Source organism: Alosa alosa, chromosome 21, assembly GCF_017589495.1.
Source record: "Alosa alosa isolate M-15738 ecotype Scorff River chromosome 21, AALO_Geno_1.1, whole genome shotgun sequence".
Taxonomy (NCBI): Eukaryota; Metazoa; Chordata; class Actinopteri; order Clupeiformes; family Clupeidae; genus Alosa; species Alosa alosa.
This window is the reverse complement of record NC_063209.1, coordinates 23062584-23083528: the sequence shown is the minus strand read 5'-3', so window position 1 is coordinate 23083528 and position 20945 is coordinate 23062584. Positions and strand designations below refer to the sequence as shown.

General features: G+C 41.7%; 1 protein-coding gene across 6 annotated transcripts in view; it reads left to right on the top strand.

Moving 5' to 3' along the window:
- The first annotated feature begins 1579 nt into the window (after positions 1 to 1579).
- The window catches only part of atrx (ATRX chromatin remodeler), a 55568-nt gene continuing 36202 nt past the window's right edge, over positions 1580 to 20945 (top strand). Inside the window, exons 1-18 of one of the 6 annotated variants that reach the window (XM_048231044.1) lie at positions 1580 to 1768; positions 3115 to 3215; positions 4186 to 4235; positions 5056 to 5105; positions 5289 to 5404; positions 5694 to 5816; positions 6027 to 6136; positions 6227 to 6294; positions 6418 to 8450; positions 8594 to 8663; positions 12300 to 12460; positions 12922 to 13086; positions 15616 to 15736; positions 15918 to 16014; positions 18626 to 18838; positions 19401 to 19427; positions 19603 to 19744; positions 20796 to 20905. In XM_048231044.1, the coding sequence (XP_048087001.1) occupies positions 1749 to 1768; positions 3115 to 3215; positions 4186 to 4235; positions 5056 to 5105; positions 5289 to 5404; positions 5694 to 5816; positions 6027 to 6136; positions 6227 to 6294; positions 6418 to 8450; positions 8594 to 8663; positions 12300 to 12460; positions 12922 to 13086; positions 15616 to 15736; positions 15918 to 16014; positions 18626 to 18838; positions 19401 to 19427; positions 19603 to 19744; positions 20796 to 20905 (3777 nt within the window). In that variant the 5' untranslated portion in view covers positions 1580 to 1748. The remainder of the gene's footprint in view (positions 1769 to 3114; positions 3216 to 4185; positions 4236 to 5055; positions 5106 to 5288; positions 5405 to 5693; positions 5817 to 6026; positions 6137 to 6226; positions 6295 to 6417; positions 8451 to 8593; positions 8664 to 12299; positions 12461 to 12921; positions 13087 to 15615; positions 15737 to 15917; positions 16015 to 18625; positions 18839 to 19400; positions 19428 to 19602; positions 19745 to 20795; positions 20906 to 20945) is intronic. The other 5 variants (XM_048231041.1, XM_048231040.1, XM_048231045.1 and 2 more) reach the window with 5 other exon arrangements.

The window sequence follows — 20945 nt, the reverse complement described above, 5'->3', positions numbered from 1 at the left end:
ACTTAGCCAAATATAAGGGAAAAGGTTATTTATCCTTCTAGACTACTTTATTTGTTTTTCTGAATTGTTCATTTCACTTTCATGTTTTTCTTTCATCTGCGATAATTCATTTTTTAGTCTTACTCTTCCTCGCTATCTTCTTGAGGCACAGGTTCATAGTCCTCATCTGTTTCACTCACTCATCACCTGAGAGCTCCAAATCTGACCCCCCCCCCCCATTCATCCTATACAAATGATCTCCTAAATTTCCCAAAAAATCAAAATATTTTGGTCCTGGTGTCCATTATAATGGACATTCATAAAGTCACTATTATTTCAAAATGTCACTATTATTTCAAAATTAATCATATGATTCCTGACATTTTCATTAACAAGACCATATATTGCCATCATAATGAATGCTTAATAAGAAGACACTATTTGACTTATCTCTCCTCCTTCCATAAAATGTGCTTGTTTTGATGTCATTTTTGAGAACAAGAAAGGAGGTTCCCAGCAACCCAGCCAATCACATGATATATCATTAGAAAGCCCAGGATGTCCTCTTTAAAAGACCACCGGAATTAATAGAATAGCTCAAAGGGGTATGCATCTAGAACTTATGTCCACTACAGAGGACATAGGTCTATGGATTCGGTCTCAGGAGGATTTTTAATGTGTTCTGAATAATGGAGGGAATGGAAGTTTAACAGTTGGATTAGTTCAATGCAATTAAATGACTAGACTTTGTTTAGATGAAGCACCACCCCCTCAGCCCCCGCCCTCTAGAGCATTGCAGGTGGTTCATCCCCAATGCTAAAACAAGACTATGCACACATGTCATAAGTCGAGTAATAATGAACTCCTGTTTAACGGAGTTTCATCCATAGACTAAAAAATAAAATCATCCCACAATCACACCAGAAGAGGCCACTGTTTTCAACGGGGACAAAATGGCTAAAGCTGTACTTTTTAATGCTCTGCTTCTAGTGGTTTTTGTTTTTTTCCTAGCAATCAAAAGGATCACTCACATTGACCAAGTGCTTCACAGTGAACTAGAGACTGAGAACTGTATACAGTACAAGATGTCATAAACTGATCATATGTAGGCTAGAGGTGAACATTTTTTGATTTACATCCCGTCCTATGGAAGCTGATTCAGATTTAGAATGACTTTACTACTGTAACCTCTTGCACCAATGATATTTTGGTACATACCGTAATTGACCACATGTATGGTGTCACTGTCATCCATTTGTGGGCTTTGAGCTGGCGAATATCATTTGAGATATGATGGTGAAAACAGTGGACGCACGCAGTAGACTTTTTTCTTTTACTATGAGTAGACATGGAATAACAAGACCGAATCTCGTGACAACTCTAGGAAGTATCTTGGACGGGAATAAAACAAACAGAAATTCACCCAACTAGGTTAGGCCATCAAAGCACCGATTTTTGCACCAATACATTTTATAAAGTAACGGTGTTCATGATTTTTCTCCACCTATGAGAGGTCAATGAATTAATTGACCATTCAGAATGCAAGAAGTTGTCAGAGATCTGACCAATGGGATAGCAAGGGGGATTTCAGCAGGATGCGCCATTTTAGTGCGTCTGTAGCCATCCGGTAAGATGGCGCCATTGCTTTGTCTTCTGTGAGACGATCCAATATTCATTTTTTTCTCGAGTTAAGACTTGTTTTTGATACTCGGGATTTTCTACAGTTGAAGAAATCCCTTTGTTACCCCTTGATTTGAGACGTACAAGAAATGACTACAGACATCAAAAGGTATGTGTGCAACTCGTTGACGATGGTTTGCTTAGCTAGCTGACTAGCTAGTTAGCATGGCGCCTCGCTTTTCTTTTACATTAATGGAGGCAGAGCTAGTAAGCTAAGCTAACGAAGCTACCGGTGTCAGACACAGCCGGCGTATTTCCCTCTGCTGCAATCGCACGGTTACTGTGGTTATCCTTTGATGAAACTCATGCATTATCAAATGCAGATGTACATGCAGTTTACACTGTACTTTCTTAGATTGCTGATTTAATGAAAGTGTTGGTATTGCTGCGTCTAAAGAAAAGTGCTTGCACCTTACAATCTAGTTGCTAATTTTTGCTAGAGGGGAGGCAGACGCATGCATTGCGATGCATGTCTGTGTCTGGATGTCTGCATGCATGCACAAAGAGTGATTGTTAAGGCTTTGCATATTCTGTATATGAAGCTGCCAACTTCATAGCTCATAAGTATTCTCTGACGGAGGAAGTTGCCTTTTGTTTCTGGTTGGAGCTTTCCAACATCAACATCAGGTTGGCTAGCCAGTAACATTAACAAAGATGTTAACAGTTAGCTTGCTAACATAAACAAAGACCAGCATCAGCTGTGTTTCGGTAATGTCAAGAACAGAAAGTGATAGTTTTCAGCAGATCCTCTTTTGTTTATTTGCGAGACACGAAACGCCAATTTCCGTTACATTCCGATCATCTTTCTCCTCAGGTGTTTTGATAGGCTAGCTAGCTTAGATAGCAGCTAATGGAAGATGAGTGTCGTGATTACCTAGTGATGACGCAGAATGTCCATAAACACGAGGACGCACAACCGCGTGAAGTGCTTGTGTTGACTAGTTACGTTTCCCCCTTCAAGTTCCTGTGCACGCCTCGCTTATGTTCCATGAGGTTTTTCATGAGTCTCGGGAAATACGATCCACGAATCCAAATAACCATTGTGAAGGTTAGAATGAACAAAAGCTAGGAAGGAATAATATGCATTGTTTATTGGGGTTACTAGACAGACGTTAATAATTTATTCCAGCCTATTAAATGCACTATAAAAATGGATGACTATACTGTCCTGCATACTATTAAAACGAAGCCAAAGCTTTCTTTTGCTGCTTTAAATGTTATAATGCATAAAATAGCATAAAAAGCAAACATTTTAGAAATAATATTCATTTATTTGGTGATGCATTACTGAAGAAACGGGCGTAACCCGACGGTATAGCCTAAATGGTCAGGCATTGAATGAGCATAGTCCATGTCTAAGAGACCAATATAGAACTTGTCAATGTCTTTGGTACACGTCGACCATCATGGTCACTTTTGACATGGCCATAACGCATGCATTTAACCCTTGAACAGTATCCATGGTAGTTCCAGCAAGCTGAATACATTGGTGACAAAACTCCATGAGTACATGAGTTATTCTGCAGAAGAGGATATTAATGATGCCCAAACGTCTGGTGAGTGTCTTAGGGTTTGATGTACTGGGGATTGTCACTGTTTACTGGTGTCTGCCCGCTTCTTTTGGTGGGCAAAAGGCTATACCGTAGAGGCACCCTGGCGTGAATCAGCCCAGAGCCTTGAGCTCTTTTGGTTGGTTTCAGGCACACCAAACTGTAGTTTGTAGTTAAGTTGACGTTAAGCCCATATGAACATGTGCACATCTAGTATTGGCATTGGAAATAGGTTGTTGTGGTGAATTTGATTTTGTGAATGTGTCCCAGCACCATTGTTTCTTTCTCCCACCTCCCTTGTATTTAAATCTGTGACTTGCAAAGGCATTTTCCCTCCTAGAGTAGAAGCTATCATGTCTGGTTTGTGAGTTTTTCACTTGCACGTTGCAAATTAACTGGCATTTTGATTGATTTATTATATAAATCCTTTTAAAATTAAATTTCCTTTGTGATCCTTGTGTTTCCTATTGTCCGGGTCCATCCAGATAATCTTAGTAAACAGTACATGTATAATAATAAGTATAGCCCTGTTTACACAGAATACATACGGTTTTAAAATGTGTCCTTGGCAGTCGAATCACATGTGAACAGTGCAAAAAGTGTAAAGAACCACCCAGGCTATATACAATGTGATTTGACACTCAAACCAGTTGTAGAGGTGGTTTGGGGCCTCTTTTTTTGTGGTGTATGTGGATGGCCCTATTAGCAGACTTGGGCTGTAATGAAATCTGAGCACAGGTGGTCAGCAATGTCAGTCCCTGTAGTCTACACCTTGTAGCTGCATGATGGACTTGTAGCTCAGAGGGCTGCTTGTGATCTGATCGCCCCATATGATGCATTTGAAAAACAGATATAAACATGGCCTACTCGTCCTTAATAGAGTGAGTGAAAAGTGCCTTTGTGAATGTCCCAAAGTGCTGTATTGTCAGTATTTCTGCTCAGAACTTACTCAGTGAACATGTTTTGTGTTTTATAGGTAATATGGCCTCTACAGAATCAAACACAACTGACCAAATCATGGAAGAGGTATGATATAATGGTTTTGTAACTATAGAATGTGAAATGGGTTCTAGTTCCACGTTGATTTTACAATAGGCTTGATATTAATAAAACAGGAGAAGGAAACGGGACTGTTTAGAATCAAAGTAGCGGGTTTATTCTCAGGTCCAATTAGGGACGTTAGCATCTGAGGGAAACAAAACAAATAGCAGATTACCCTTTGAGGTTCGTCACAATTTAGCCTACAGTAAAAAGTAACATGTTTAGTTTGATTCCATCTGAAGACAGTTTTGGGAAATTTTGGTCTTTCTTGGAGGAATATTACATTTCAAGGAATCCTCTTAAAAAACATGATTTCATTCATTATTTTTTTTGTATTCCTGGGTTTTTAATTTGTTTTATTTATTTATGCAGCCATTGAAGTTCTATATAGTATTTGTCAGCATAAGACAAATTTTTGCCACATGTTTTTGTATATGAATCCACATATTTTGGGCAAAAAAACACTACAACAAAGATCCTTCAAACTTGGATGTGATATTGACCTAATTTGTTGTATTCACTCTCATTGGATAAAAAAGTGTGTCATGCTTTATGTCTTTGTGCCAGTGAGCTTGTGACCTTGAGGAAGGTCTCAAAGACCTATTTTAGAGTGTGGTGTTTTCTGTCCTGTAAAATGGAGTCATATTAACCCCTAGTGTGCCAGAGGAACATTCTGAATAAGACTTGGTTTCTGCCCTGTAAAATGGAGCTGTGTTAACTCTTGATGTGCCAGAGAGACCTGATGAATTTCAAATGATGAATTTCTTTGGGGTTTTTGCAATTCATCCACTTTGTGTTCATGCAGCCTGGGAGCTCCACAGAGACAGCAAAGCCTTCCTCTTCAAGACCTAAGAGGTGAGCCTTTCCCCCCCTGGATATTTACATTGTCATTAGATGATGGATTCATTACATTGCCTTGTTTATATTCTTTTGAAGTAGTTTTCGTAGACAACAAAAATAATCCATAATAATTATTCATAATTATTAATTATAGTTAATAATTATTTTCTCTGGGTTCTTCGTGTTTTTTTTTGTTAGGAAACCCACTACTGTGACCAAGCACACTGGCCTAGATCAGTCTGACGACTCGGAGCAGAGTGATCAGGAGGAAAACCCCTCTGACAGCAACACAGAAATGACCAGTTTACCAAAAGGTATGGCTCTTTATCTTTCTGTTTAAATGCTATATATGAAAAAGAAAACAAAACAAGCCATTGAGATGGATGCAATAAACCTTGAATTAACAGCACCATCAAATTTATTACTGGAATATGAAGGTGTCAGTTATTTATTTATTTATTTATTTATTTATTTATTTATTTATTTATATTTTTATATATCTATCTATTTATTTTATGTATTGAGGCCAGTATGAGATCTTTGATGGTAAATCCTTCCAATGCAGCAACATTTTTTGAAGTGTTTTTTTTCCTTTCCCCTCAGGCACTGTAGTGGTCAACCCTGAACCTGTAGATGATGAATCTAAAGATGATTTTACAGGCCCAGAGTTCAAAAGCCGAAGCGCGAAGAGTAGAGGAGAGGTCCAAAGGAAACTTGTGGGAAATGGTGTGTTTAAATACACTCAGCACAGATTAAATGTTTGTGTGAACAGATAAATATAAGATATTATGTAGCATGTTATTTAGTAGTCTTGGTCAGAGTTGGTGTTGTGCAATCACTTCCAGTGTTTCCACGGCAATTTGTTTTTCAAATCCAAATGCTCTCCACTTGGTATATGTGTGTATATTTTTCTATTGTTTTTTTTTTGCTTTTCAGAAGTTTCACTTCATGAAAGAGTGAATTGCACAGCTTGCGGTCAGCAAGTCAATCCTTATCAGAGGGATTCAGTCCTGGAGCATCCCATTTTAAAAGTTCTTATCTGCAAGGTAAGCACATACAATGTAAGCAGAAGATTACCGAATGTAGTTTTCTATTTTATTTTGTGTTTTTATGCATTTCATCTGAATTGTTTTCAGTCATGTTACAAATACTACATGAGTGATGACATCAGCAAAGATGCCGATGGTATGGATGAACAGTGCCGGTAAGAAAATATACTCTTATGCTCTTAATATGGTGTTATATAGATGCTATACACAGATAATATTTGTGCTGTGATCTGTTACTCTGAAGATGATTATCAATGTATTGTCCCTTTTTTCTTCAGATGGTGTGCTGAAGGAGGAAACCTGATCTGTTGTGACTACTGCAGTAATGCCTTCTGCAAAAAGTGCATCTTACGCAACCTTGGCCGAAAAGAGTTGTCCGGGATAATGGACGAGAGCAGCAAGTGGTACTGCTTTGTCTGTAGCCCTCAACCCATAATTGAGTTGTCCTCGGCCTGCTGCAAGATCATGCAGAAACTTGAGCAATTGTGGCGTCGTCGGGAACACAAGCCAAAATTGGGCAAGTCGGAGCGCAAGCGAGATAAAGCCGCTCTCAATGGGAAGGAGCACCATTCAGAGAGTTCTGGAACCTTGACGTTCTCCCCCAAATGCCTACAGATTCCAAAAGAACTGGTTAAAAAGACGAAAAAGCTCATAGAGACTACGACAGGCTTGAACAACACGTTTGTACAGTTCATTCAGCAGGCCTCTAAAGACAAAGGGGCCAAACCAATGTTACGGTACCGCCATCTCAAAGCTTTTAAGTCTGTGCTGGCTGACCTGAAGATGGCTCATGCCACCCTGGAGGAGGCCTTGGAGGTGGAGTTCAGAGAGCTAGAGCTCCAGAACGGGGCAGAGGGCACAGTGGGTCACCCCTTATTTGAGCACCAAACACCAGCTAAAGCGGAGCCCGTTGAGCTGGCTGGTGCTGATGAGGTCCAGAATGATGAGGTCCAGAATGATGAGGTCCAGAATGATGAGGTTCAGAATGATGAGGCCATAGATGGGTCTGATGGCGAGGAGGACACCGCAGATTATATGGCCGCAGATGATGACGTGGAGATGAAAGACAGCCCCATTCCTTCACCCTCTGAACAGCTCTTTAATAAGAGCAAGGTTAGGAAGGTGAGCACGCTCAGGGAAAAGGAGGAGGATGATGACGAAGTCAAGCTGGAAGGAGACTGTGGCGTAGAGGAGGATGGGAATATGCTGGACGGAGACACGACAGAGCTTGACCGGGCGATTCTCTCGGCTACGCCCTCTATCCCTGATGAACTGTTCCAGATGGTTGAGAGTCTCGCAGACTCCACCAAGCTTGCTGCTGCTGATGAGGCCAGAGAGGCGAAAGTTGCCGTATCCTCACCTTCTTCGCCTGAAGAATCCCAACCCTTAGAGCCAGACGAGGCTGGAGAAAAGTCCTCCGGGGCTCAGAAAAGGATCGCTACCCTAGGCAAAAAAAAGCTTGTGGTGAAGCTAACCCCCATGCCTCTCCGAGTCAGTTTGAAAGCTGAGACAGTCAGCGAGAACAAGGTCGAACGTGTCTCTCCGGATGATTGCCCCAAGAGCCGCCGATCCTCCAGAGTCAAGACGACGCCCCTACGCAAACCCTCCGAAAGCAAGAATAAGGGTAAAAGCAACGGCAAGCAGGACGCAGACAAGAGGGTCAAGGTGGAGACCACAAAGACCTCCAGTGACCAGGAGGAAGGGGCAGCAGCTAAGGTGTCGTCCACCCAAATGGATTCTGACTCGGATGAGGTCCCTTTAATCCTTAGTGAGAGGGCAGCCCTGGAAGCCAGCTCGGGAGATGAGGTAGCATCTTCTGGAAAGAAGGTTAAAAGGGAGTGCCGCAGTAACACAGCGGCACAGTCCTCAGAGAGGAGGTCAACCAAGCGCAAGCTTAACTTGAAGTCCACCTCTTCTGAGTCTGACCAAGAATCGGGAACCAAGAAGAGTACGACCAAGAGTGCAGGCAAGAAAACAAAGACTGCCGACTCAGACTCTGAAAACTTCGACTCTGATCTGGAGAAAGAAATGAAAGGCCTGGGTAAGCTTGGCACAGGCAAGAAAGGACTTAGTAAGGTGAAACAGAAAAGCAAAGAGTCCCCTGAGAAGTCTGCCAAAACTAAGAAAAGGTCCTTCGAACGCACACGCCATACCAGGAGAGGCAAGGCCAGTGCCAACCAATCGCCTTCCTCCAGTGAAAATGAGGAAGACAAAGCAGAGGACTCTGCTGAGGACAGCGACGACAAGCAAAAGATTCGGCCCCTTACGGACTCAGTGATGCCCGGCGTAGAGGCATTCCAGCAGTCGTCAGGTGAATCTCATCCCCGGCAAATCAAGAGGGTTTCCTTCCATGAATTTGTGAACAGTTGCGATAGGGAATAAATAAAGGCAGCTACCTCGGTACAGGTTTAGGGACCACACTTAGACTATTTTCTGTGATTGTTTCTTGCGCAGGGGATGAAGGTGGCGTCAAAGGTGAACCCTCTCAGATGCCTGAGGATGATGACGATGACCCAGAGAATAGGTATGGCCCCAAGACAGAGATAGATTGTATTATACTTTAGTCCATGCACAACTCCATCTTAATGTCTGGACTCAACAAAAACATTTTATATAGGGCTTGTTGGTGCAGAGAACCAAGCCTCTTTGTTGATACCTCATTGATATGTTAGCAGGGAGAATGAGAATTTATATGTGGCCTAAATGTGTTCTGTTGTAAAGACTTTGCAATGTCACACTTCATTTGTTTCATTTAAAAAAGAATGTTTTTGTATTTGTTTTTGTTTGAGACAAAGAGGTATGCTTTAGTTTATTCAATCTTTTGGTTAATTGTTTTTGCTTCTCTTGTTTCCAACTAACGGAAATATTTTAAAGTCTTACTTTTAGCATTGTCAGGTTTTTTGTGAGTGTAGCGTTAACTTGCACAGCCACTCCTCTTACCTGTTTGGCTCCGAGCTGAATCATTCAATAAATGAATGCTTCATTCCCATCATTGTTCTGTCTCACATCTTTCATTGGCCAAGCTGCAAACCCGTAGATTAGTCGCTCATTTCTTTGCATGCTTTAGTGCCCCATCAAGCATGACTAAAAATAAGAATACTAGTCAGATCTGATGACCTCCCCAAGCCATGCCAGTTTGTGCGTACTAGTGGTGCAGTTTTCAACATGTCTAGCTACAAGCTCACCTTATGCTTCAGTTAAGATGGAATGGTGTGATTACATAAAAACAAAAACAAATTGTAGTGTTTAATGAGCTGGGATAGGATATGGATAGCATGCAGTAGCCTGAAAAGTTGTGGGTTCAATTCCCGGCTTCCATTGTTGTGCCCTTGAGCAAGGCACTTTGCCCCAAGTTGTTTTGGGGGCAATGTAGTCCCTTGTAATTAGGGTTGCAAAAAGGCGGAAAATTTCCGGAAACTTTTCATGGGAAGTTTAGGTGGGGAAGTTGGAAACCTTCATGGAATTAAAGAAAATTATGGGAGTTAATGGGAATTTACGGGAATTAACTGAGAATTTTGGTTAATTCATACAAACCACTTCATATACAAACAAATATAAACATTTTGTTTTATAATAAGCAATATGATTTGTTTGTTGTTGTTTTTGCTTAGCTTAGCATATGAAGCTAGCTAGCATGCTAGCGGGAATCTCATTCTCTACCTACTTACTAGCATGCTAATCTAACCGTTAGCACTGTCTATTGTTTCCAGTCTGTTTTTTACTAGCAGCTAACATTTGCTAGCCAAGACTGCTGTGAACACTGGCTGAAGTTGACTTGTTACAAAAATGTGTAATGAACTTATTTTAATCCTCGGTTGGCCAGCCAAATCAAATTGCTAGCAGCAAGCTAGCAACACAGCAACCACTGAACTGCCAAGATAGCCCACACCACGCCATTCAACAACAAAGTCTGATTGGTTGGAATGTTGACTGACGCTTTGTCCAGACGCTTTGTCCAGTCAGAATCCCAAAAAATGGTAACAAATCAAATAATTATAAAACATAATGGCACAACATATCACCCCAAACTTCATAGATTATGATTATTTATGAAGCGTCAAACTAAATCAGACCAGCAATATGACCATATGGTTATTAACGAGCCCATTAGAGCGTATGCAAAATTCCGTACTCCCATTTGAATGAGGACAAAAGTGAGGACAAGCCCGCAACTGTTCGCAAACTTAACCCATTTTCCCACCAGTAATTCCCACATGAGAACATTCACAATGATGTTTTCATTGGGAAAAATGTTTTTCCCATGCGCATTAGCACCGTAGTTTTCCTATATATCTAGTAGCTTATGCTGATTGCTGTGTGCATGCGATTAACTAATGTGCAGGGTAGAAATTTACTACATTTAGGTTCTCTGTTTAGACAAAATCCAATTTATTCCCGTTAATTCTCATGGAAGGTTTCCAACTTCAGTCACTGGATGAAAAGTGTCTGCTAAAGGAATAACATTAAAAAAAAATTAGGACTTAGGATTTTGGCTTCATGATTGATTATTTGGTGCCAATAAATATGTAGTGCTTCCCATTGGCTAATTTCAATATTGCAGGAGTTTGGCCAAACAGTGTAGGGTTCCAGTCATTGTGGTCATTAGTTATAGGATGTTTGCAGCTCCGACAATTGCGTTTTCATATTTTGGTGTTCGATCAGAGCACCATGAAACCATTTTTTATTTTTTTATTTTCTGGGCTGAAGTAACTAGTGTATAGAGTATTCTAATGAATGGCAGGGCTAATCTGTCACTCTGGATGTCTATGAAATACCTTCAGATTAAGGGGGCAATAAAGTAAAAGATATGGATGCAGTAATGGATTTCAGTTTGTAGTCCAGCAGATTTTTGATATTTTAGTGAAACAATGTAGTCATACTGCCTGGACACCATGTAATGTATGGGATTCTTGGCGATGATGCAATCAGAAAAGACATTGATAGGACACTTAGTACATTAGGATGGCTATTTCAGTGATTTATACTGAAGTCGGTCACCCAAGTCAGTCTAAACAAGATGATCATTTTAGAAAATGTATTTACTGCTATCTGACCGTAAATAGGTCAACTAGAGAGACCCTCAGAGCTATTTGGCCCATGCCACACCCTCTACCAGGTAGACAGACAGACATGGAGGTAATTCAATACAATATGTTGATTAAAAAGTGACTAGTCAAAGGAATGAAAAGCAAATAAATCATTCTTGAATCTATTTTAATTAGTTTGAAGCAATACTGTCTGCTCCACTTGACATGAAAATCTGTATCAGGGCAAATTGTCCTCTTTTCACGTTGCCAACAAAATATAAACTGACTTTAGAGATCAGAGGTATTGGGAAGATTAAAGGTGGCAAGTGAAGGTTCAGTTCTGTATATTATCAGCAAAGGTATGCAGTGTGATGGTGGGAAGAATCTTTTAAGCCAAGTCCTATTGAAGTCGTCCGTATACAGTTTGTTGTAGAGCTAGTAAACCTGATTGCCTAGCATCACGGAGTACATTGTGGTGATTTATTAAGTTGTGTTATTTAAGAATGTTATTAAGAACATCACAGTGATGTAATTTTCCTTTGATGCCTAGCTATTGGACATAGGACCTTCTGGCCCAGGTTTTGTCTGTGAACCCTTCCCCCTTTAGACTCTAAAGTCACATTAAAACTGCTGCAGTTTCCATTTCCCATGTTTTCACAGAGCAGGAAAATATAGTGTGTGTGTGTATGTGTTTGAGTACAATTCCTTGTAGAAGATCAGGCAGCTAAATATGTAGTGGTGCTGGAACACTTTCTTAGAGAAGGCTGAATGTCTGCATAAATCTGATCTGAAACTCTGGATCTTCCTCTAAATCACGCTGATGTTGGTGAGCTGTCTTGCATGACCCACTGCTCCAGGTTCTGTGACTACATTTCCATCGGATTAAGTCCCTGCCTTTGACATTTCATAACACAAAGCTTCCTCTCCTTTAACCCTTGAGTGGCTTTTCACTCTCTGCTTAGCTTCACTTCATGGCCAGATAACTTGACATTCTGCTGCAGAATTTCCTGTCTTCCTTTTCTCAAGCCGAACTGAAAGAGCACACTGCAGTTTGTGTTAAGAATTATAGGTTGTGCTGTTAGCCTCTAACGGCTCCTGACATTTTCATGACGTATCTCTCTGCCCCCTCTCAGAATTGCAAAGAAAATGCTGCTTGCACAAATCAAGGCCACTTATTCGTCAGGGGCGGAGAGCTCTTCGGAGAACAGCGACTCCGAGCAGGAGGCTGGAAAGCCGGCCAAGAAGGTCAAGAATGAAAGCGGCGAGGAGAATGGAGAGGATGGTGATAGCTCAGGTACTATGACTGGCCGGTTCCTTTGTGGTGGAACCGTAGCGTGGTGGAACCGTAGCGACGCAACACAGGGGGAAACAAATAGTCATCAGCACACAAATGCACATGCAAACAAACAGGGCGCTTTACAAATAGGATTGTAATTTACAAAATACTATTCTAATGAAAGGTTATACAGTCAGATATAATTTCCTATATCATTTTGCCATTTTTTGGCTTTTCCAAAGTGAGGTGTTTTGTGGTTGTTTCAGACAAACATGATCTTATCTGTAATGATTATGATTCAATACACTGAGAGTTGGCACTGACTTGATTAAGAGGATCCCCTTTTCTTCTCTCAAATCCTCTTTAAGCCATACACCCATAAGCTGAACACTACTGCCACCTTTGCTTGGCTTTTTGAAAATGTTTGTGTCCTGATATGCCTGTTATTGTTGTCTATTTTTTTTTTTTTTGTCTCCCAGAGGACAACGAGGACTCTGACACAGACTCGGATGCCGATAAAAAGAAGGGCCGGCGCCATCACCTTCTCCGGCACAAGCTGTCGCTTAGCGAGGGCGAATCAGGCACAGAGAAGTCAGCCAAAGGAGGGAAGAAGGAAAAAGGCAAAAAGAAGAGCAGGAGGAAAGGTCAGAGCTGCTGCACACTATGGCTTTGGTGTTGCTCGGTGTACCGATACTAGAAAGGTATCACCATGCCTTCACGCAAAAAACCTTACGATTTCCGACGTTTTTAGAATCGATACTTCATTAAAATATTAGTGTTCTGTGTCTATCTGGACTGCTCCAACTCTCCATGCTCCGTGCACGCATCTAGGCAAGTGGGCGTGTCAAGCAGGCTGCTCTGAGTGAGTGATTGCGCAGCAAACGTCAACACAAGTTCTTTTCCGACAGTCCTCGGCTTGTGGATAAAACAAAAGGTCGAAGTGAAATCTGGAACTATTTCGGATACATCGCGGAGAGTGAAGGCAAGCCAACAGGTACAAAGAGGCCTGTCTGTAAAATCAAAGTCATTCAAAAACAAGTAGGCTACACATAGAACTTGGCTAAGCACCTCGCAGACATATCCCAAAATGTTTAAAGAGTTCAAAGAACGACAGGTTAACGAATAGGCTATAGAAAACACCATTACATGATTAGTGCCAAGATCCATGAGACACAATGACTATTTAATATTCAGTCAAGACTACTGCTATTGTTTGTCATGGCATGTAGAAGTCGTAGAATGTAGAATTTTTTTTCAATAATTATTGCCCAGATGTAGGATTGGCACCCCAAATGCGCTCATTAAAGCCCACACCACCGAAACATGTTGAGTCCTAATAATAATTGCGGCTTACTTTTATGTGGTAGCAAATAATGTTAACTATCAAATAAATAGATGTAATGTAGGAATGCACACAGATATATTGCAACAGTTAATGGTGTAGGCCTATCTGACAAAGACCTGAGTGGTTGTAACATGTTACTACTTATTAAATCACACTGGGAGCAAAGAAGACTATCTTCACTTTTTTTTCCCTTTGCAACTGTCAAAGAAATCCTATAAACACAGGAAGGCCAAGGGTAGCCTACATCAGATGGCCTAAAGATTAGGCCCTTCTGCATAGCATTCAGTGATTTGTATGCTGTAATTTGAAGACTGACCTTGATCTAGCCTACTTTGGCTATTTAGGCAATTTATTGGCAAAACACAATAATGTAAATTAACTATAACAAATAATAAAGGACATACAAACTACTATTTTACTGACTATATAAAAATAATAATTATGTAAGTTTAGAAGTTTAGAACCCAGAATTGACCTGCAAACTACAAAATGCACCAAATTCAACACATGACTACACTTAAAAGAGATTTGCATCCTTTCGTTTCCAGATATTTTAGGATTTAGCCGTGGTATCGTTTCAGTATCAGTATTTATGGCAGGTATAGACTACGTGCACGAAAGGTTCTTCCTGTATGCTCATGCTCAAACTACCAGTCGCTCGCTGCCCCCTTCTGAACTACATTTAAGCACAATTTTTGCCACGGCATTCCAGCCTACGAATTTAATTAAAAAAAAAAAAAAAACCTCAATCATGCATAATTAAAAACATAACTCAATTTAGGCTACCGTAGGCCTACTTAGCTTCGCAATAAGGTTTCCATTACAGCAAAGCGCACATTCAGTGAATGAATGAAAGCAACTGCCTGTCTCGCAATAAACAGCGGGTGGAAATCCTGAAACTCTTTCAACTACATGAAACTTAATAGTGAACCATCAAATACCCCCCAGATTTCAGTGCCTATCAGTCCCAACATTTCGCAATATAATCAAACATTTCAAAAGTAAATTAAATCCCAAACCAAGCCGAAAATCGTATGCTTTTGATAGCCTACCGGTATGCTGCTCCAAACGAAACGCATGTCTCACAATAAAACGCACGTAAGAAATAAAGGCCTGCCTCGATTACAAGCCTGCCCCAAATAAAGGCCTGTGCTTTGTGCAGCCTAAGTAAATAAAAGAACCTGGCCGTAATTTGAGGATTTATGGCATTTAAAAATTGTAAAAACTTCCAATTAATGGCATGCAGAGAAGAGAGACTGGCATTGGTCATGGTTTGGAATGAAAGGGAGAGAACAGTAGAGTAACACGGTGGATATCGTTCATATACATGTTTTATTTTTGTCGACGTAGTTAAGGCGGCAGCAGTGTGTTGCTTAGGCGGCCGCCTTAGCTGCAAAGTGCTGCAGGAAACCCTGGGTTGTGCAAAATTCCAAATTGGATTGAACCTGGCTCTTAAATTCCAATTCAATTCTTCAACTTTACTTGCATTTCAATTGAGGTAGCAAACAGGAAGCAGAATTGCAATTTGAATTTTGCACAACCCTGATGTGTGCATGTAATAGCATTTTCTTACTTGTGTAAATGCTTGAAGAGCCATGTGTTATGGATTTACGTTCAAACTTGAGTTGCAATTATAAAGGTGCTATCATAACTTAAACATAAACATAAATATGTTTATAAAACTTGAATTTCCCCTTGAGGATCAATAAAGTATCTATCTATCTATCTATCTATCTATCTAATAAACATTATCTGTTGTAATCTTTATTCTGTCACCTGTGTGTGTGTGTGTGTGTGTGTGTGTGTGTGTGTGTGCACCCGCATGCAGTAGTCAGTGATGATTCGGCGGACTCTGACTTTGAGGGTTCACCGTCAAGTGATAACAGTGGATCTGCTCTTAGCGAGGAAGTCAGTGACTCTGAGGGAGAAGGCAAACGACGAAGAACCAGGTACAGTGCACACATACTCACCCCCTCTCTCTCTCTCTCCTATGTACACACACAGGATTCTTGGATTGTTGAGAATAGTAGTTGGCTGGGCATAGTGATAGTTTTGTCTATTCATGACCAAGTATTAGTTCCTATCATCATGAGCTTGCCATGAAGTGATGGAGCATTGCTGTGTCCTCAGAGCTGCTAAGAAGGCGGCAAAAGAGAAGGAGGAGAGGAGCTACAAGCAGAAGAAGAAGCGCCGTCGCATCAAAGTGCAGGACTCCTCCAGTGGCAAGGTAACTCTTTACCCAGCATGCACCAGTCATTTAGTTAAATTACATAAAGCATTTGGAGGGTCATGTTCATTCGGGCAGCCGTGGCCTACTGTTTAGCGTTTCGGACTTGTAACCAGAGGGTTGCCGTTTCGAACCCTGCCAGTAGGAACGGCTGAAGTGCCATTGAGCAAGGCACCTAACCTCTCCACTGCTCCCCAAGCGCTGCACTGGGATTAGTGTGTGCTTCACCTCACTGTGTGTTCACTGTGTGCTGAGTGTGTTTCACTAATTCACGGATTGGGATAAATGCAGAGACCAAATTTCCCTCACGGGATAAAAAGAGTATATATACTTATACTTATATACTTATATCATCTGGTAATGATGGTCTAGTCTTCAGAATCAGATCAGCTTTATGTTTATGAGGAATTTGACTCTGCTTAATCTTTGCTCTCAAAGTACAACATTCTCTTAACATATAAGAATAAAAAATAAAAAAACATAAAAGAATAAAAACAGAACACTAAGAATAGAATGAAGAGCCGTGGAATATGGCTATGTATAATATACAGTGTGTACATTTGCATATAAATAGGACACTATGTGTGGGATAGGGTAGTGCAATTGTCCGTGGTGAGGGGGTGCGGCTAGGGATGTCCACCTCCTTGTTGTCCCTGTCAAGGTTGCCATGGTCGTGGACACCTCAACAGGCACAGGCAAGATACAATAGTAGGAATACTGCAATATCAGTATAGACTGAGATTTAAGATTTAAATATAAATATAGTGCAAGGCAGTTCAGTGCAATGACAATATTGTTATTATAAGATTGAAGTATACATGATGAGCAGAACAGCGTTGATTGATTTGTTCAGTGTAAGGTAGGGGTCGACCAATTATCGGCCTGGCCGATTATTAGGGCCGATATTTAGCATTTTTATAATAATTGGTATCGGTCATTTTTTCCGCCGATATTGAAATGGATAAAGAATGAAACGCGCTACTTTGTCTGTAAAGCGTCTCTCACTCCCTGAATTTGCTGCTCTGTGGTCAAGAGCATTGTCCCGCCCACTACACCGTCTGATTTGTTAGTTAGCACGAATGCAGCCAATCAGGATCGAAGACTGAACACGGACAAAGTTTAGGATTCTCACTGAGGCAGACTGGGCTTCAGCTGTAGCATACGGAGCTATTTTTTCGAAGGTAAGGAAGGTAGCCTACATTGCTGAAGTTGCAGTGAATCACAATCATCTACATTGAATTTACAAAAACACCACTTCGTAAGCTATTGTCTCTTTGATCCGGATCAATAAGTAAAGCACCCACTTCCTTTATTTAGCGAATTCCCGATTGATGCACGTTACTGATGCTGTTTACTAGTTATCCCACAAACTCGGGTGCTGTGCGTCAGGAGTTCTCTGCCTCCGCCTCGTTCGTTAATTGTGAATAACGGGACACCTCGGCGGACATAGTACAGACAAGTCCTAAATTATGCAATAGCGAACGTCAAGAAGTCTAATTGCTCCTTTTTGAAACAGACTGTCAGAAAAGACTACATGCACCCAGGGCCAGTCGTAATTTAATCCGAACTGAACAAAATCGCGTCCTGAGCTGAGGCTCTCAAAAGTGTAGCTTATAGCCTACACATGGACACAAATTGCATGCTTAAATAGCCTAAGAACTATTTTAAAACTGTTTTGTCAAACTATTCAACCGTAACACTTGCCATTGCGCATACACCTCTTCCTCTCCCTCTCCCTCTCGTGCACTCACACACACGATGGCAAAGCATCCTCTTTGTGACAGGTCCCTTAACAAGCACATAGCCCATTGTGCAGGCCTACTCTATGAAAATATTTGCTATCACTCAGCTCTTGGATTAACATGATACACAGGATTTACACTTGCAAAGTAATGCAAGTTGATAGACAATTGTGTATCAAAAGAAGAAAGAAAAGTTTGCATAATTAAATGATTTTGAATTCATTTTTTGCAGCATATAGCCTTTACTATCTACCCCCCTTTTTGACAACTGACATATCGGTTTTACATATCGGTTATTGGCCTCCTGTTTTGGTAATAATTGATATCGGTATCGGCCCTGAAAAAAACATATCGGTCAATCCCTAGTGTAAGGGTGGGGACTATTTCTGAGCGTTCAACAGAGTGACTGCTTGGGGAAAGAAGCTGTCTTTGTGTCGGCTGGTTTTAGGGAACAGGGCCCTAAAACCAGAGGGAAGGAGGTTGAACAGTTTGTGACTATGATGTGAGTGGGTCTGCAGAAATTTTTGCTGCCCTTTTCCTGACCCTGGACCGGTGCAGGTCCCGTATGGAGGGAAGGTCAGCTCCAATGATCCTCTCTGACCCAAACCAGACAGTGATGGAGGTGCATTTAGGTGCCCCTAAATAATGTACTTCGGTCTCTCCTGAGAAAATACTCAGGTCACCCCATGGCCATTACATTTTCCACGAAACCCAGCGATCATCTTTGCGTCATGACTTTTGTTGACTCAAACCTCTACCTGAGCTGTGGGATAAGAAGTATAACCTCTGCTGGGCCATGTAGTATTACTGAGTTCATAAATAGTGTGTGGTGGTGTCTAAATAGCTCAACGGTTGACACTGATTTGCAGAGTGGGGAGGATGAGGAGGAGGGCGAAGAAGATGGAGAAGGAGACGACGACGACGACGACGACGACAAGGGAACACCAAAAGGCCGCAAGAAGATCCGGAAGATTCTGAAGGAGTCCAAACTGCGGATGGAGACGCGAGATGCTCTGAAGGAGGAGGAGGACCGGAGGAAGCGCATCGCCGAGAGAGAGGCACTGAGGGAGAAACTTCGGGAGGTGAGGACCACACACAGATACACGTGCTTACATGCTCATACTCATAAACACACACACAACACACACACACACACACACACACACACATACAGATACATGTACTTACATGCTCATACTCATACACACACACATATACATACATACATACATACATACATATATATATATATATACACACACACACACACACACACGTACACACACACACACGTACACACACAATACACACAATACACATACTTACATGCACATACTCATACACACACATGAACATCGTCCGTCATACACACACACACACACACAGCAGTAGCAGCTCCCAACTACAGGGTCATCTGCCTGCCCCCGTGTCCCCATCCTGACCACACTCATACAATACATAATACAATAATACACATACTTACATGCACATACTCATACACACACATGAACATCGTCCGTCATACACACACACACACACACAGCAGTAGCAGCTCCCAACTACAGGGTCATCTGCCTGCCCCCGTGTCCCTCATCCTGACCACACTCATTTTTCCCCTCTCTTTTTTCTCCCTGGTGATCCCAGGTGATCGTGCTGGACGAGGCGTCTCAGGTGTTATGCATGTGTATATACACACACACATACACACACACACACACACACACCAAGAGCATTAGCAGCCCCCAACTATAGGGTCATCTGCCTGCATCTGTTTTCTCTTGTCCTTGCCAGACTCACTTTTCCTTTGTTTTGTTTTTTTGTTTGTCTGTCTCCATGGTGACCCCAGGTGATCGTGGTGGACGATTCGTCCCAGATCGCCTGTCCCATCACAACCAAGCTGGTGCTGGACGAGGACGAGGAGACCAAAGAGCCGCTCGTGCAGGTGCACAGGAACCTGGTCACCAAGCTCAAGCCTCACCAGGTGGATGGTAGGTGCACGCACTAACAACTCCAGCCCACTGAGGGGAGATGTGGTGCAAGCGGCAGCAGCAGCATCCCCACCACTTATGTGTCCAAGCATAGATATTAGAAAGCTAGATTGGGCTCCGGAACGTACGTAAATAACGCCACCATCATGGTGGGAGCAACGATCTCTGGAGGCCAATGGAGAAACAGGTGTCTCTGATTGCCGGTAGCTGTTGCCCATAGACAGTAAGGTGTTTGCCCCCAGCAATATGGCGGCCGCGTTCACGCATGGCACCTAATAGAACTCGATAAACAATGCGGTATCGAGCTTTCTTATATCTATAGGTCCAAGTACCCAGGGAGACCCCTGTTTGAGTCCAATTGGGGGTCATTTCCCTCTCCCACCCCATCTCTCTTGAATATCTTGTATGTGTATGTATGTATGTATATACAAACATACACCATATATGATATTTTCTATCATTAAATAATATTCTGTAAATAAGCAGATAGATACATAAACATTATTTGTCCATGCATCATGAGTAGAGTTGTAGATGCACAGTGGCCGAAGGAGTGAGTCTAGGAAGTTTTTTTTTTCCATTCCATGTTGCTGCTGGTATGGACGAAAGACCAGCTCGGAAAGTCATTACAATGTCGAATAAACCTGAGAATTATGGGAACGAAGAAGGACTCCTTGAAATGGCCCATGGAGAACTAAACTATGATGGATGAGACCAGTGCATCATGACCTCTCCCTCCTTAAGAGTAGTTAATGCCTTTTGAATGTGTGTGTGAATTCAGGTCCAGCAGTGATTAAGATTTGCATGGCAGGAGGCTGTTTGCCAGAGTTGTGGGACCGTTTAGAGCCTATACATTTTTGCATCAATCTGAATAAAACTTCAAAGAGTTTATGAAATTGACTTTGAACTTGGATTTTGGAATCAGATTGCCATAATTAGCTCTAAAAATGTTTTAGTACAATTAGTTTGAGTAAGCTAGGTCTACACCCCCCTCTCTCACACACACACACACTTGAGCCATCATGTGTCCCATCTCTGCTGCTCTCCACAGGTGTGCAGTTCATCTGGGACTGCTGCGTTGAGTCTGTAAAGAAGACCAAGAAGTCCGCCGGCTCAGGCTGCATTCTGGCCCACTGCATGGGCCTGGGGAAAACGCTACAGGTGTGTAGCCCGACCCATGAACCGCTGGCGGAAAACTTAA